A 17,548-nucleotide genomic window follows, 5' to 3' on the forward strand; every position below is an offset into this window, starting at 1 on the left:
TTTTCATCTCCTGGGGCTTCTACTTATTACTTCTCTCTCCTACACCTTGCCTCTCTCTTTTCCTTCTCCATCGACATTGGTTCCTTCCCATCAACCTCTAAACATGTTCAAGTTTCTCTTACTTAAAAAGAAACACCTTTCTTCATTGACTTTCTAACTGATTTTTTTCCTTCCTCCTTCTATCCAGAAAGATTAAGTCTACATTCATTGCCTCTCTTTCCTTACTTTATCACTTTCCAATTACTCTCTGTGGCAGCTGGGTTCCCTACAATCATCACCATGATCATTAAATAAAACAACTCTTTCTAAGGTCACCAATATCCCCTCCCTGCCAATTCTAACAGCCACATTACAGTCCTTACCTTTCCTGACCTCTCTCGCACGTGTAACTAACACATCTCTCATCCATAAAAAACTTTGTTCCGTTGGTTTCTGTTAAGTTATTCTCTCCTAGTTCTCATGCCACCTCTCTGATCACTCCTTTTTAGTTTCCTTTCCTGATCTCCTCTTTTACCGCTTAAATGTTGCTACTCCCCAGGATTCTTGCCTTGTCCCTCTTCTTACTCTGTAATCCGACTGTGATATGATCTACTCTCCCAGCTTTCACTGCCACCTACATGATGATAACACCTAGATCTCTCTCTCTCGATCACTATCATGAGCTCCAGATCCAAATATCAATGCCTACTGAACATCTCTCCCTTGATATCCCACTGGCATCTCAAACCCAATGCGCTCAAAACTGAATAAATTGTTTAATATCTATACACCAACTCTGTTCGCCTCCTAAACAACCTCTTAATGATACCACCAGCCTCTCAAGATAAAAACTTGGGAGGCATTCCTAGCTCACCGTCCCGACATCCAATCAGACACCCAGTCCCATCATCTCCACTTACCTAGTCTACCTTAAACCCTTTCTGCCATGCCCTCCCCTTAGCAACTACAACAGCTTCTTTATCTGCCTCTAGTTTCCCTTCCCTCCAAATCACTCTCCACACTGCCCAGCATCATCCTTCTAAAATGTACATGCGCTCTGGCCATGCCCTCATGTAAAAACTTGCAGTGAATTATCTTATGCAGAATCACGTCCAAACTCTTTGCTTAGGTACAAAGTCTTCACTGATCTTTCCCCGGCCTAACTCTCTAGCTGTACCATTCTGTCATGCCCTCACTCCTACATGGAGTGACCACACTGGCCCACAAATTCCTTGAAGGCAGGGACTAGGACTTATTCCCTTTTGTGCCGTCAGTGTCTAAGGCAGTGACTGGCACATAGGAGGCCTTCGATATGCTTGTCCAACTAATCAGGTATCTGAAGATACACGTTCAAAAGTAGCATATAAATTAAATCAGTTGAGATTAAAAAAACAAACAAATCTACTGCTGTGGAGTTGATTCCAATTCATAGCAACCCTGTAGAACAGAGTAGAACCGCTCCATAGGGTTTCCATGGCTGTAAATCTTTATGGAAGCAGACTGCCACATCTTTCTCCCGAGGAGCAGCTGGTAGGTTCAAACAGCCGACTTTTCGGTTAGCAGCCGAGGGCATAACCACTGCGCTACCAGGCCTCTTCCCAAATCAGTTGAGATAGAAAGAAAATGTTTTTTAAGGATTATACTATTGCTGACAGATTGAAAACTAGTAGGTTGGGTGATCCAAGTGTAACACCCTTGTCTGATTTACCAAACTTGGAAAGCACCCAAATGGCTTAATCAAGAGCTGCTTACTTGTTCTGAACAAGGCAGTAAGACTCCAATTCCACCTAGGCACCAATTCAAACAAGTCACTCTCTACCCTAAAATAGTATTGGGGCCTGTGCTGTTCTCATTCAGAATTTTCCTTTTCTAGAAGTCACTGTCCCCTAAAAGGTATTCTAAAATCACAACTCTTGAATAGAAATTTTCTCTATTGTTTTATTTCTTAAATTGCTTTTGTTTCATTACAGGAAATTACAATGCTATTCGCTGTCAATAAAAAACAAACAGCTGCCAGCAATTCAATAAGATTCTTCTCTCATAATCTCTTCCTGGTCACCCCTAGCCCCAACTTCAAGTAGAAAAGTTCAGCAGCAGTCATTGTATAACAGGAGCAGAAAATAGATACTTGTAGATGTATCAGTGTGATTTCTTATTCGAGCCACACACAACCAAAACCAAACCCATTTGAGTGGATTCCGACTCTCAGCAACCCTGTAGGACAGAGTAGAACTGCTCCATAGGGTTTCCAAGGCTGTAAATCTTTACGGAAGCAGACTGCCACATCTTTCTCCCACAGGGCAGCTGGTGGGTTTGAATCGCCAACCTTTCGGTTAGGAGCCGAGCATTTAACTACTGTGCCACCGGGGCTCGCTGGAGCCACACACTAGCCAGAATAGCACTCAAAAATCAACCTGGCTACGCTACCTCCTCTGGTGGAGGCAATCTTCTACCCCATGATTCTTAACCATCAGGAAAAATGATTGGCTTCTTCCTTGCTCCTAGAAGGGTGATTTTCAAAGAGCACTCAAACCGACAAACAGCTGTTAACAACCTAAAATGGGAAAGGAAAGCAGTGGTTTTGCAAGGGATGGCACTGACTGGGAGGAGAAAGTGACATCTCCTTTGACATTCTGATGAAGTCTTCAGAGGCTTCCAGCTGAGAATCAAAGCAGTGGCTAGAGTCAAGCAGGCATTCCTTGCTGGAGGAAGTGTAGGGCAGTAAAGCGCTCCTTGGAGACAGCGGTCTCACAAGTCCTTTTCAACTCTTACTGAGCTTCCCAAAGTAGATGGAAACAGCTCTCGAAGACTTCCTCAGAAACTTCCAATTGTCCCCAACACACTGTACGCTTCTATTTCCTTTGTAAAAGATATTCTCCCCGAAATGAGTTGGGTGCTTTCAAAATAGATTAAATGTGGATTAGAGAGTTGAAAACTGTAACAAGCAACCATTTTCCGGAATGATAAATGACATACATATTCAGCTACCTTGTAGGGCTCCCCAAAAAGATCAAAGCCTGAAGAAAAGAGATCTTCTTCTTGCTGGACTTCTTGATTCCTCCGCTCCCACTCCCTTTTTTTAAGCGCACTACGGTCTTGTTCATAGTGACTGACAAGAAAAGAAAAAGACAAAAGAAGAAAAAGATTAATTAGTCATCTAAGTAATTTAGATCTCCCTGGTTATCAATAAGGAGTCTCTGGGTGGTACAAATGGTTAAGCACTCAACTACCAACCAAGAAGTTGGCAGATCAAACCCACCCAGAGGCACCCTGGAAGAAAGGTCTGGTGAACCACTTCTGAAAAATCAGTCATCGAAAACCCTACGGAGCACAGTTCTACTCTGACACACGTGGGGTCGCCAGGAGTCAGAACTGATTCCACAGCAACTGGATTGGTTTTGGTTTTCATTATCCATAAGAATTAAAAACGGGAGCCACACTACCCAAGTTGATGATACTGCATGGAGAGCAAAAATCCTTTCCTTTAGTCTCACTGGTTTGAACGTTCTGACTACAGAAGAAAATAGAGACTTGCTTATCGGAAATTGTACCCATGCCCCTTAAGTATGGCAGGATCTTCTTCCCTTGCCTGTCCTTGATTATTGCAGGAATTACATACTCCCCAAATATCCGTCCACCTGACCAGAAGGCACTGAAAAAGGTTACGTGGTTTTGCCACTGCCCGGGGCTCAGAATTCACAGATGTCAAAGTCCTTAAGGGCAGGGAATTATCCGAGTATGAAGCTGCAGATAAACTAGAATTCTGTCCTGAGCCCAGTCAGGGTTTGAATGCTTTAACCGAATTCACAGGAGGCTTTAAGGAGGTGTTTGAAATTCCACACACAAAAAAAACTGTTTAATCACCCACTCTCCTTTTGTTTGCTGTTGCTGTTGTTGTCTTGGTCTTCCCCAAAGGTAGACTCTTTACAAAGGAAGGGGTCTGGCTTGAACAACCCACATTAACAAGGAAAGGGGTGGTGACAAGCCTCGAATGACCGGAGTTCACAAATATTTCGGAAAGACAGGAAAACTCTCCCTCCCTCCTGGCATTTCAGGGTTTCCCATTGGAGGATCAGCAGACAAGCTTCCAAATGTTTTTCAGATAAATTCTGGGCCCTTGGATTTCATAGAATTGAACACTTTCTTATGAGGAAAACCATTATTTTGTCATCGTGCAAGACTGTGGAAATTAAACCGCAATCTATAATTCTCAGGGTAGTGTGCTTTGTTTGGCTTGTTAGCTTTTCCCCCTGCTTTTAATTTTAATCTTGCCCAAACTGAGTACATATATGCTGGGCAAATTGAAATGACATAAATGTACGTACAATACCTAGCAGGTGACGTATAAACGTTGGTTTCTTCCCCACGTTAATACTATCATGTGAAGACTTAATTAGATAATTGACATGCAAATGAACATAGCAGCTGAAGGAAGTATAAGAGATACACTGATATAAAAGTACAGTCATGGGTTTTTAATACATCCTAAACCACAATGCCTGTCATTGGTAGCTGAGTCTGTGCTCATGAGCACCGTCACTTTAATAAACAAAGAGCTGAGCGCATACAATATCCATGCTGCTTAACTAGATAGCGATGTCCACGGAGTGTAAGATGCCACTGCACTTAATCACCCACCTTTCTCCACAGGAATCCTTGAACTGTCAAATTCAAAGTGACTTTGATAGCCTTATCTTCTGGATAAACAACACTTCATTTCTCCATGTTAAAACAGTGGCCACATTCATAAGATGTTTAAATGCACGTTACACTTTCATAGCACGAATAATGCCAGACACATACGAGCTCAGTGGGCCACTGGAAAGCGTGCTCAGCAAATGTTATCACTGTCTGGGGAAAAACAAAGAAAACCTCGGAGGCCTACCCGAAGCCCAGGCCCCACATCTGGGCCCCCATCTGGTCAGGAAAGATGCCAAGTCCTGACACCGGAAGCCAGCCTATCACTTGTAATGTCAGATGCCATCCGTAGGTATAACCTTTTCTAGGATCTTCTCGCCTTTGCATTCACGAACAGTTGAGAGATCAGACCCCAAACTGTTGTCGTCATGTGTTGGAGGGGGATGTGGAATCAAGCAGGCACAGTGACGTCATCTTCCATCCCCGAAGTGTGGAGCATGAGTCTGTCCCTCGACACCACGTCAGTTGAGTGTAATCCAAGACCACCAACTTGTCAACATTTAAGACGGTAGTGTATCGGGGTGGGGATAGGGTAACAAGTTAAAGTAGTATGCAGTGGAGCTGGGGGAAGAGGGTCTGTTACGAAGAAGGACACTTAATTCCTTTGCTTCCCACAGCAGAGGGTTCGCCACACGCAAGCAAGAGCCAGAGTCTGAGGCTTCTGAGTAGTGTGAGGAGCAAGATGTCAGTTTTCGAGCTCTGTTCATTCCATGCACCTGACAGCCCTGGATGACAGGCCCATAGATCACATTTAATTCTCCCATGAAGAGAACTGAAGCACTTTGGTCTCTTGGCTTTGCAAACTACCTGCCTTCTCCTCTGAGGGAAAGATATAATTAAAACCCTGAAGGGGAGCGGGGAGGAGCAGGAGAAAGAAAGGAAACCTGCTTCAGCTTGCACGACAGTCCTTCAAACGGCCAGTGGTAAGGGCTCTTCTGGTGTTTTTGGCCCCAGGTTGATGTGTTAGGGGGCTCTTGCATCAGTTCGTTAGCTACCGAATGCCAGACGACCAGCTGAATAGCAGACTGAGCGTGCGCATTGGTGTTATCTGTTGCAAGCAAAACTGCCTGGTGTGTTTCTTAACACAAATAACAAAGAACAGTTAATTCTCCTATCTCTGGCGAGAATGCATTTAATCTCCACTGAGTGTGCTGCTCTTGGAAGGCAACCAAATATCTCCAACTTTTTCCCTTTGCGCTCAGCATGGTGTGGTATTGAAAGCTTCACACGGCGAGGTATAATGAGGAATGAACTACTTAGTAATGAGGCTTTCACAGGGTAGAACGTCACTGATTTCTGACTGAAACCAAAATTACTAATTTGAAGCACCAGCTAATTAAAACCACAGCTATGTATTTAGCCTCTTGTTATACCTACTGCAGTTTATAATTATGAGGACCTCTTTATCTACTCAATTAAAGTTCTTCTGATTCAGGCGGGTTGTGTTTGAACCCGTGAGCCCTGCCGAGGCCACAGGCAAGCCGATGTCTGTCCCCTGATGATTTGATGTAGCTTTACACTCTCAGGCTGGTTTTCTAAACAGAAGAGAAGAGGGCTAGGGAACTATAAGGGAATGTTCGAGCCAGAAATCTGAATTAGTCATCCTATTATTGGGTGCGACAATTCAAGTGTGTTCAGGCTGATGAGGCCAGGATGAATTGGTCCTCTCCCCATGAAAATCCACCTGCATATTGGGAAGTTGATCAAGAAAGCTCCACTCGAGGATTTGGCACTCTTAGCAAGTTAGGATGTTTCTACAGCGTTTTTTTTTTTTCTTTTTCTTTTCTCTCCCTGATATAACGAAAATTTTTGTATTATGGTAATATCAAAACTACCGAGCACTTAAAACCAAGTCTACTCCCAATTACACCAAGGCGTTTGGTTTTTCTCTCTACAGACTATCTTTTTGGAATTCCTATTTTGCTGACAAGGATCCCTGGCTAAAGCACGTGGCTGCTAACCGGAAGGTCAGCGGTTCGAACCCACCAGCTGCTCTGCGGGAGAGAGACATGGCAATCTGCTTCTGTAAAGATTATTGCCTAGGAAACTCTGTGGGGGTAGTTTTACTCTGCCCTATAGGGTCCCTACGAGTCAGAATCAACTCGATGGCAATGGGTTTATTTTGGGATTTTATTAGCTGGTAGGAAAAGGACAGAAAGAAGAACAAGTGGCATTTAACTACTCTGTTACTCCCTCTGATGCGAGGTGTGATGGTGGGAAGGTTCTGTCATGAAGTCTTTACATTAGCTGTGATTTTGCTCACCTATGCATCTCCCTGGCCTCCATAAACAAAGAAACTGCAATCACAAAGTAACTGCCCTCGTTTACCGAGGAGGAACCTAAAGCCCCAACAGGTAAGAGGAGCTGTGCCAAGCCCTCACCAAGGTAGTGGCAAAGGGAGATGGAACCTGTGTCTCCGGAAATTATATTCAGCCTTCCTCCTTCAAGTAATTTCTTCGCCTCATCTTCTTCTTCTCTCAGACACTCTCCAATCCTTGTCCTTAACGCTGATATTGTATACAGGTGACTCCCAGTATCATTATTGGAAGCCACAGGTGCATTCATAGGACAATAAAACCCAGGGCACACATAGACTCATTGAGATCAAGAAAGTTCCATTATGCAGCCTTCACTAGCTCCCAGTGGGGCTGAGGATGGCGGGCTAGTCTTTTAGAGCAGAGACACTTTAGCAATCCTCTAGTTCCTGTTCCCTTATGTTACAGATGAGGAAATGGAACTCAGAAAGGTAAGGGCCCCATGGTAGGTTTGTGGCAAGACTAGGGGGCTGAAAGCAAGCCCGTCCAGTACTCCTGGCTTGCCCTTTCCACCGCTCAGATTTCCATCGCAGTCCAGAGTAAACACTGGTCTCCACTGCGCTCCGTTGGTCAACTTTCCTTAGGATTGTATTTTATTAGCAATCGCCAGCAGGGAAAAAAAATTTAGGAATTTAATTTGGACTCGAGTATAGAAAAACCATTAGTTTCCGTATACTAAAATGTACAGACCTAGAGGGGTTGTAAAAATTAACTGCATCTGTGAGGAGAGGCTGGAGGCGGTGAGGGGGAGGAAAAACCAATTTAAATCCATTTGGTTTATATATTTAATGAAGTTTAATAATCATTGTTTATTCTACCTAGTGTTGGTTATTTTACAAAGCTACTCGGGGAAGCATGAAAAAAAAAAAGCTGATATTTTAAAATGACAAGTTTGTTTAAAAATACGGCTAACCAGTACAGAATTTACTATATTAATGATATACATGAAGTAAATAATTCAGTCACCCTTTTTCTCTAGTCCAACTGGCACTAAAACACCTCCATTGTGGCTAATATCTTTGTAAAAGCATGAAAAATACATATTCAAGTCACCCAAGGGACAAACAAAAGCCATAACTCACTCCTTGTGGTTCTCCTGAATGAATTTCTGCCTTCTACAGCATTTGTAGATATTTTTACTTATTACATGTTCCGGAGTCCCAAATGTCATCTTTTTTCAATATCTCATCCTATTTTGAATTTGATACTTATTCTAGTCTCCACATGGCTTCTATTGGTTAAAAAAGAAAATCTCTACTATTCAGTAACTTCAAGCTCATCCCCAGATTATGTACTTATTTCCTCTAATATCTATGAGCAGCTAAATGTAATATGCTAAATATAAAACTCTAAAAAAAAAAAAAAAGCTAGAAACAGGCCATAATTATTTGGCACATACAGAGAGCCAAACATGGGAGTCCTGGTTATGGAGGTACCACCGTGACTCGTTGAAAACTCTGTATACAGCCACTCTCTCCAGCAAATGGACTCTCTCCACAAACACTGGCTCTCATGAAAAATAATCAAGATAGGAATGAAAAAGGAGAGAAAGCACACAAGATATTTACTTAAGACATCTGTCAGTTGCCCATCTGGCCATTCCAGTTTCTTTAGGTCTTAGGGAAATGGACAGGTGCTTATTCGCATAGTTCCATTAAATGTGTACGCCAATACTTCCAGAAGCCCTGAAGAAGCCTGGTGGTGCAGTGCTCGGCTGCTAACTGAAAGGTTAGTAGTTCAAACCCACCATTGGCTCCATGGGAGAAAGATGTGGCAGTCTACTTACATAGATTTTGTTGTTGTTGTTAGGTGCCATCAAGTCGGTTCCGACTCATAGCAACCCTATGTACAACAGAACAGTGCCGGGTCCTGCGCCATCCTCACAATCACTGTTATGCTTGAGCCCATTGTTGCAGCCACTGTGTCAATCCATCTTGTTGAGGCTCTTCCTCTTTTTCGCTGACCCTCCACTTTACCAAGCATGATGTCCTTCTCCAGGGACTGATCCCTCCTGATAACATGTCCAAAGTATGTGAGACAAAGTCTTGCCATCCTCCCTGCCAAGGAGCATTTTGGCGGTACCTCTTCCAAGACAGATTTGATTAAAAATTACATAAAGATTACAGCCTTGGAAACCCTATGAGGCCGTTCTACTCTGTCCTACATGGTTGCTATGAGTCGGAACAGAATCGAGGGCAACCGGTTTGTTTTTTTTTTATTTTGATGGGAAATGAGCTTAATATTCCACTGTAGATACCGCATTTCCTTCACTTATGAAAATAGAAGCAAAGATTCAGTGCATCCAGAAACCTTGTCCAATCATCCTCCTGTGGTGTCAGGCAGACCCTCCAAGAACTGCCCCCACCACCACCACCCTGCTTGTCTCACCTGCTTCCTTTCTCTTCTGATTCTCTCTTCTTAACAACTATATTCAAATCTAATTCACATACCATACAATTCACCCATTTAAAGTGTACAAAGTTGTGCAACCGTCACCATTATCTAATTCCAGAACATTTTCATCACCCCAAAAGGAAACCCTGTATCCATTAGCAATTGCTTTCCATTCCCTCTTCCCTCCAGGCCCTGGTAACCACTACTCTACTTTTTGTGTCTATAGATTTGCCTATTCTGGACATGCAAAAATGGAATCATACCATATGTGTCCTTCGTGTCTGGCTTCTTTCAGTTAGTATGTTTTCAAGGTTCATCCATGTTGTAGCATGTATCAGAACTTCATTCCTTTTTAGAGATGCGTACTGTTCCATTGTATGTATACTCCCGGTCCCCTTACACCATGCTCAATAGTAGGGCTCATCTTGGGAGTTTATAATGATTTAATTGGTGTTCCGTATGTATCTCATTAGACTGTTTACTCCTTATGAGAAATGGCTATGGCTTCTAAGGCACTTACAGCATCCTACAGGTGAATACAATGAACTTTCCTGAAAGTAAATAAGCAAAATCAAGTGCAGATATTGTGAGGAAAATGTAGGTTCTTTTCTAAAGACTAGCCTTTAAAACTTTGACTAGCCTACCAAACTCCCGAAATGATGTCGAGATATTTCTAACAAGTAACAAATACTCCACCTGCAAAGACCATTTCATACATCCGGGAATGGTAAGCCATTATATGTGAACACACACTGGAGAGTCTGAGACTTAGAAAACCCTAAAGTTCAAATGATGAAAACTGCATTTTACATATGTTGGTGGTGGTGGCCCTCGAGTCAGCTCCAGCTCATGGTGAGCCCATGTACAGCAGAACGGGAATGGTGAAAAACCTAGTAACGACGTAACCTGACACCAATCAAAGAAATAAGTCCTGGTGTTGCCAGCTGCAGAGCTGCAGAGAATTCCACAGTGTGGCCAGAAATGATGGGAACCAGTTTCAGAAGACCTGGGATGGGGCTCTAAGTTTTTCACTTAACCAGTTGCTCGATCATTAATAAATCACTTTACCTTTCTGAGCCTCAGTTTCCTCATTTGTAAAATAACCGTTGCCCATATATGGCCGGTGTGACGCTGAATGAGAAAGGCTTTTGTAAATTACTAATGGCTGTTCACATTTAATGGATGAGCTCATGGGCACCTTGATCATGATTTACCTTCACACAAAGCTTTGCTCTACATTAACTCATTGGGTCCTTAGCAATGTCTAAGTTAGCAAGACATGGATTATTATCTCCTTTTAAAGATGAGAAAGCTGCGGCTCAGAATATTACTCCAACTCACACAGCGTCTGAGAGCTCAGTCTAGGACACCACTCTCCCGATTCCTAATCCAGGGAACCAGTGGTATTTAACATATGCAGAGTTGTGCAACCATCACCACTATCTCCTTCCAGAATGTTTTCATCACCCTAAAGGAAAACCAGATCCATCAGCAATCACTTCATTTAACTCCTTATTACATGAAAGGAAATCAAGGACCAGGCTCCTTTAGCGAACTGATGTATTCTATTATGCAGATATCAACATTGCTACTATTCATCAGCACGAAGGCATTAAAGGTGACATGCAGTTATTACAAGAAGAGTCTTGTCACGCAGAATAACAACAACAGCAATGATAGCTCCTACCTGTTGATTACTTGCTCCAATGCCAAGCACTCTGCTAGGTACTTATGAGTATTATCTCATTTAATCTTCACAAAAACTCTGATAAGGTAGTATCATTGTCATTTTGCAGACGAAGAAACCGAGACACAGGAGACACAAAGAGAGTAACTGGCCAAGTGACACACAATTAGCAAGTGGTACAAGCAGGATAACTACCGAGGCTGCCAGAATCCAGAGGCTGCCCTCTTAGGCAAAAAGAAGATGCTAGTAGGTATAGATTACTCACAGAAGAGAAGGGCATTCACAGAGGCATATCTGCACATTTAAGCTCCTCTCACATAACAGGCATGGTACAATTGATTCAGGGGCTATGTCTAAAATACGAACTCCCTGAAGACTGTCTTGGCTTCTAAGGGGGCTCTTGGAACATGAGGCAGAATTCCTCTCAGAATAGCAAAGCAAGCACAGGTAAACACTCAACGGATATTGATTATCCACAGTATTGTAAGAATGCACTACAGTCCCATGTTTTCGAGGATTCCATCTTAATGGAAATGCCACTTTTATAGAGAATGACCATGACACTGGCAACCCAAAGGTCTCCATCTGCCTGCAGTAGTACTCAGCATAGCAACAACTTTCCCGAAGCCTGTTAAAATGTACTTTAAAAGCAGTCTCTCCAGTGACACGAAATCCTTTTGTCCTCGCACAATATGACTGTTGGCTAAGAGACATACTCCAATATCCCTGTCTGCTTGAGAGCGGAGTCTGTCTCCTCAGCAAGTATAACTTCCCTCCTCTTCCAGACAGCTCAGAATGTTGTAGGTATACCTTTACCACTATGCGACTCTGTCTTCATCTCCTTCAACGGCATGACAAGCATCCTTCCAGACCCCACACCAAGAAGACTCCATTGCACAATAGATGTCTAAGCATCCTTGAGTTTCTTTTCAGCTCTTGTAACATTTTCTTAGGTTAAATGTGATTTCCATTTTTATAGACAATCTTAAAAGATAACTTTAGTTCTGACCCAGTCGTTACAAATGAGCCTTCACTGTCATTCCTTATAACTCCCTAATCCATTGATAACACAAGCTAATGCATGACAAGCACCTGGCATTCAATGTGGCCTAGCCAAAAGCACTGTGAACAATTGAACGGCTCAGTAGCTTTCAGAAAACTAGTTGGGACCTTGAATGGATGCCACAAACCAAGACAATATGCAATCAGATAGTGACTATAGTACGTGTATTTATTTCTATATTTATGACTCTTGAATAGGTTCAAAAATTAAGACTCTATAAAGATCAAAATAATATAATATGCCTCACTCCTACTCTCATCAACATCGACCTGTCCCCCTTGGCCACTTGCAGGTAACAATTTTTATTACTTCCTTGTTTATTCTTCCAGTGTTTCTTCATGTACTCTTTAGGGCCAACTTGCACTTATTTTATTCTCTCTTTAAATCGAGCAGGGTTGACACTAATGCTGAGCTTTAAAGAGCTGCTAGTTCTATATCTGGATCTGCTTCGAGGAAATGGGAGTATGATGTCTATGATTATAAACGGTTCCATAGGTCCACGGGAGAGGAGGTGGTGACAGGCTTTGAGCACTCACGATGGCTCACAAGTACTTTGTGGTTTGTTTGAATTCCGGCTGGTGGCAGGGCTAGTTTGTGCATCTATGCTGCAGGTCCTTAGGAGCAAGGATGGCAAGACTTAGGCTCACTTATGTCTTCAGGAAAGACCAATCGCTAGAAAAGGACATCATGGTTGGTAAAGTAGAGGGCCAATGAAAACGAGGGAAACCCTCAAAGAAATGGACCGACACAATAGCCACAACAAGGGACTCAAACATGCCAACGATCAGGAAGATAGCGCAGGACTGGGCAACGTTTTGTTCTGTTGTATACAGAGTTGCCATGAGTCGGAGCCGATGCCACAGAAACTAACAACAACAAATGGTGTGAGTCAGGGGTTAGCTTTCTCCTCCTCCTTCTCCACCTCCAGACTCTGGCTGCCTCCCCGCGGCCTTCCCTGGCCAGCCTGCCCTGGCGAGGCAGGCATGAGGCCCTGCTTGGCTACCCAAGGCTTGGCTTAGCCCTCCACTTCTGATGACTTCTTGTCCAGCCCCAACGTGTCCTGGCTCCATCCCATGAGCCACGTCCCCAGTCCATACCTGTTGCTTCTACAGCCAAGCTACATAGAACAACTCTGCCTTTTGAATTGAGAAAAAGCTGTCTGAAGGATTTCCTCTCTATGCCCATTAAATATCAGGAATTCTTTTCTAAGTCAAAGTTTTAATATAACCCTCTGGCTTCTCATGAATGACATTTTTAAAAGGTGTTTTATTTTCAGTTAGCAATAAGCAAGGCAATTGCAATAACTACTCAATTTAAAACAATATTCTCAGAAATGGTATTCTTAATTACTTTGAAACTAAGGAAATTAATGGCCTTCACAAGAGGCTTATAATGGACAATTTTCAGCTGACTATTTTCCTGTCTCATGAAACCCTTTGATCCATGTGTACTCACTAATTTTTACCCAGGAAAATTATATCCCCTAAAGGCTTCCCCTCTTGGCCACTGCCTCTCTCTGGGGATCCGCTCACCCCCACAGAGCTCTGACCTGAGCACACAGCTGGGAGCCTGAGATCTGATCTGACCACAGCACAGAGCCAGGTACAGACTGCTTCGCCAGCCTCTGCCAGCCGTCATGGCTCCTGGCTTGTTTTCCTGCTTGGATCTATTGTTGTGGCTCTGTCCTGGGTCACACTTCTCCCTCTCGCCTCGACCAGGTGCCTGCCTTGACCCAGGGAAACCTCTAGACTGCATTTCTGAGCCAGTTCAAAATGGAGACTCTGGCCCTCTTCATGGCGAGTGTAGGTAGCCTGGACCTTAGGGATGATGGTTTCTACTTCACCTTCCACGTCGTCTAGTCCCACCTCTTCTACGCCAGCACAGCTCTCCGTTGGCCTTCCACTCATCCTTCTGTCCCCTTTGTCTGCTCTGCCTGAGAGAACGGTGGGTGTTAAATGAAACCGTCACCAGAGAGGAAGAACGCGTTTCTGCTTCCCATTTATCTGGAAAAGTGCCAAGCTCAGTGTTCCGCTCTCAATAAATATTGTTTGACTGAATGAATAAACAAATGACAGGCAAACATATTTTTTCTGCTCAAGTTCAATGACAAATGTTGACAAATATCTTAATTAATATGTTAATTAATTTGTCTAGTTAATCAACAAACAGTTACTGGATGCCTACATCGCGCCAGACACCATCTTTGGTGCTTAGAATAAAATAAGACGCAGTACGAGGTCTCAAGAAACTCACAGCCCAGCAGGGGAGGCAAAGACATTCAAAGATAATCATAATGCAGGGCAATGCCTGCGATAACGGTATGGAGAAAGTGCCACGGGGACCTTCCCAGTTGGGGCTGGACTGGGAAGCAAGATCAGGCAGCTGTGTCCCGGCTGGCCCTTGAGCAATGGAAGAGTTCACAGTCTGCACATCGGGTAGTTCAAGGAGACACTAACCAAGTGGCACTAAAGACGGTCCCATGGGAGAAACGCAGAAGAGTGAACAAAAGATGAAAGACGCAGCCAAGCCCAGTCCCGCTGCGTGTGCACGGGCTGTATCGCGAGATGGGTCTACAACACTGCAGGGAAAACAGTCCGCTTTTCTGCTCTTTGGGGAAGCTGGAAAACGAGAATTCGGCCTTTGCAAATGCTTGTGTTCAAGAGTGAACCGCTAAGTTCAGTTGTGACGCCAAGTGGGAGAAAGATCCTTCCAGAAAGAAATGGACGACTGAGATAAGCACGTGAATGGTGAGCTCGTAAAGAATAGATGAGATTTCAAAGGGACGCGTTTATTGTTTCCTATACCTTAGCACCTTGTCTCTCCATATGATTAGTTATTAGTCTCAGTTATCCCAAACTGGCATGAAATAAAGCGTTTACGCTGTTACGCTTCATCGACGTCAGCTAGGGGAGCACGAGAGTCTCCACGAAGGTGGGTAATTGCTGTGTAAATCAGAGCTCAATCACTCCGTAATAGAAATGGTCCCACTGAAAATATGCTTGCTGAACACAATCGCATAGAAGCCAGAGGGACGGAGGGAGAAGGGAGAAGCCTTATTTATTAAAAATGATAATAACTGGCAATTTGTGCAATTTTCTCTTCAACAGAGGGCTGCTGTCGGACAGGCTTGCAGGCAAGTAGTGACCAATACATTTGGATAGTTTCCTCCTGGTCTATTCAACTGTTTGCTTTATTTAAATGCTTGGAGACCCTGTGGTGGATGTGTAAAAAGCAAATTAAAATAACACGTTCATCTTTGGAAACGTGACACATGTAAATGACATCAGTGATTGTAATTTGGTTAACAATGCTTACTCTAGGTATGCTTGCTATTGTTAGTAAAACCCTGCGGTCACTTTGCCTTTGCTTCCCGAAGGTTGGTGAACAAAAATGGACAATGCCTTGCAATTTGATGTTTCAATATTTAATAATTCAAAGAAAAAAATAACTTACTTTTAGTGATCAAATAGCAGCTCCTATTTCTACCCTCATCATAATCATTATTATTATCACTACTTAAGGTGTCCTAGAGGTGTTTAGGACATAGTGGCTGCAACAATGGGCTCAAGCATGACAACGATTGTGAGGATGGCACAGGACCAGGCAGAGTTTCGTTCTGTTGTACACAGGGTGGCTATGAGTCGGAAGCAACTCGACAGCACCCAACAACAACAAACGTATTTTGTGGCAGATTTTTCTTGCCCTCTCTGGTCCGCACTGAATACTGAGGGAGTTCTCTGCACCAAACACTGCCACAGTAGGTTGGACAGGCAACACTCCTGTCAATTAATCTGAAAAAAGAAAGTGCTAGCTTTTTCCAGATCTTGGGAAAAGAACGGTTGACTTAATAGGAGAATCAGGCTTATCTTATCCATCTAGTGTGGAGTCAATGGGTTTACCCACCAGAGCATGATCCACTCTTGGGTCTTGGCACCGTGTGCACGCGTGCATACACACACACACACACACACACACACACACACACACACACACACAATAAGCACATTATCGTGTGGCTGCACAGGAGGCCCGGCATGGGTATAACTGTGCTGTGTTGTGGAGTGGGGGGACTTCTGCTTACTTGAGGTCACCAGCTGTCCTGATTGCTTGCCTCAGTCAGATCTAGTACCAGGCCTTAGTCCAGATGTTCTGACCTTGAGGGAATACTTGCATAAAGCAAACTAGCAGTCATTGGTTAAGGGGAGGGGGTTGGCATAATTAGGGGCTATACGTAATGGTCTCATTTTTTGAAGGTGAGTGTATTCACATATTATCAATGTCATCACAAAATAAAGAAACAAATGAACCTGGCACATACCAGGATTTTCAAGATTTCTTACTCTTTTGAAAAGCAACAGACCCTTACATTTGGGTGGTACTTTTCACTTCGCAAGGCACTTATACAAATATGAGCTGATGGAGGACTTGTAGCAACCATGAGAAATAGGCAGGGCAGGCACTGCAGCCTCCCATTTGACAGAGGAGGACACTGAGGCCCAGAAGGGCTAAATGCCTAATGCCCACTGTGGCTCGCCTAAAGAGAGGCAGAACCAGAAGATGAACGCAGATTTTCGGAGTCCAAATGCAGTGTGTTCTGACTGTAAAACGCTCCTTATTCTGTTCTTCTGGTTCATAAGAAGAGTTGCCAAGGGTTAGAGCAAAGGGGTATTATTTTAAGGTTCCTTGAGAATAGTTGTTAATGGACTCATCTTTATTAATGGACTCGCTAATATTCCATGATCGTGCATGTTTAGAAAATACATAGGAGAAGGACTTTTGGGAGGAGGAGACCGTTAGTGGAAAGACCTCAGAGAGTGAGTGATTCTGACGGTGTGACCTTGGGCAAGTCACTGGGCCTCTATGAGCCTCAGTTTCTGTAGTTAACACATTCAACCTCACCCACATTGCCTCCTTAAAAAAAAAAAATCACCTTTCCAAAGGAATACAAAACAAAGGAGGAGAAAAAGATAAAATTGTAATGTAATAATCTGAAACTGTGCTGTGCAATACTGTGGCCACTCGCTAAACTGTCCAGAATACCATGGACTGCCAGAAGAATGAACAAATCTATCCTGGAAGAAGTGCAGCCAGAATGCTTCTTAGAAGCGAGGATGGCAAGACTACGTCTCACATACTTTGGACATGTTGTCAGGAGGGATCAGTCCCTAGAGAAGGACATCATGCTTGGTAAAGTAGAGAGTCAGTGAAAAAGAGGAAGACCCTCCACAAGACGGACTGACACAGTGGCTGCAACAATGGGCTCAAGCATAACAACAATTGTGAGGATGGCAAAGGACAGGGCAATGTTTCGTTCTGTTGTACGTGGGGTTGCTATGAGTCGGAAGCAACTTAACAGCACTAGAACACTTTGTGTTCATGAGGAACCTGTACATAGACCAAGAGGCAGTTGTT

The 17,548-nt window shown here is 43.5% G+C and overlaps 1 protein-coding gene across 1 annotated transcript in view; it reads right to left on the minus strand.

Annotated features, from left to right (window-relative positions):
- AFF2 (ALF transcription elongation factor 2) overlaps nt 1–17,548 on the minus strand; it is a 543,144-nt gene that overhangs the window by 363,872 nt on the left and 161,724 nt on the right. The window contains exon 2 of the mRNA XM_023735455.1: nt 2,968–3,088. Within this exon, the coding sequence (XP_023591223.1) occupies nt 2,968–3,088 (121 nt within the window). The remainder of the gene's footprint in view (nt 1–2,967; nt 3,089–17,548) is intronic.

The sequence above is a fragment of the Trichechus manatus genome, unplaced genomic scaffold, assembly GCF_000243295.1.
Source record: "Trichechus manatus latirostris isolate Lorelei unplaced genomic scaffold, TriManLat1.0 scaffold00079, whole genome shotgun sequence".
NCBI lineage: Eukaryota > Metazoa > Chordata > Mammalia > Sirenia > Trichechidae > Trichechus > Trichechus manatus.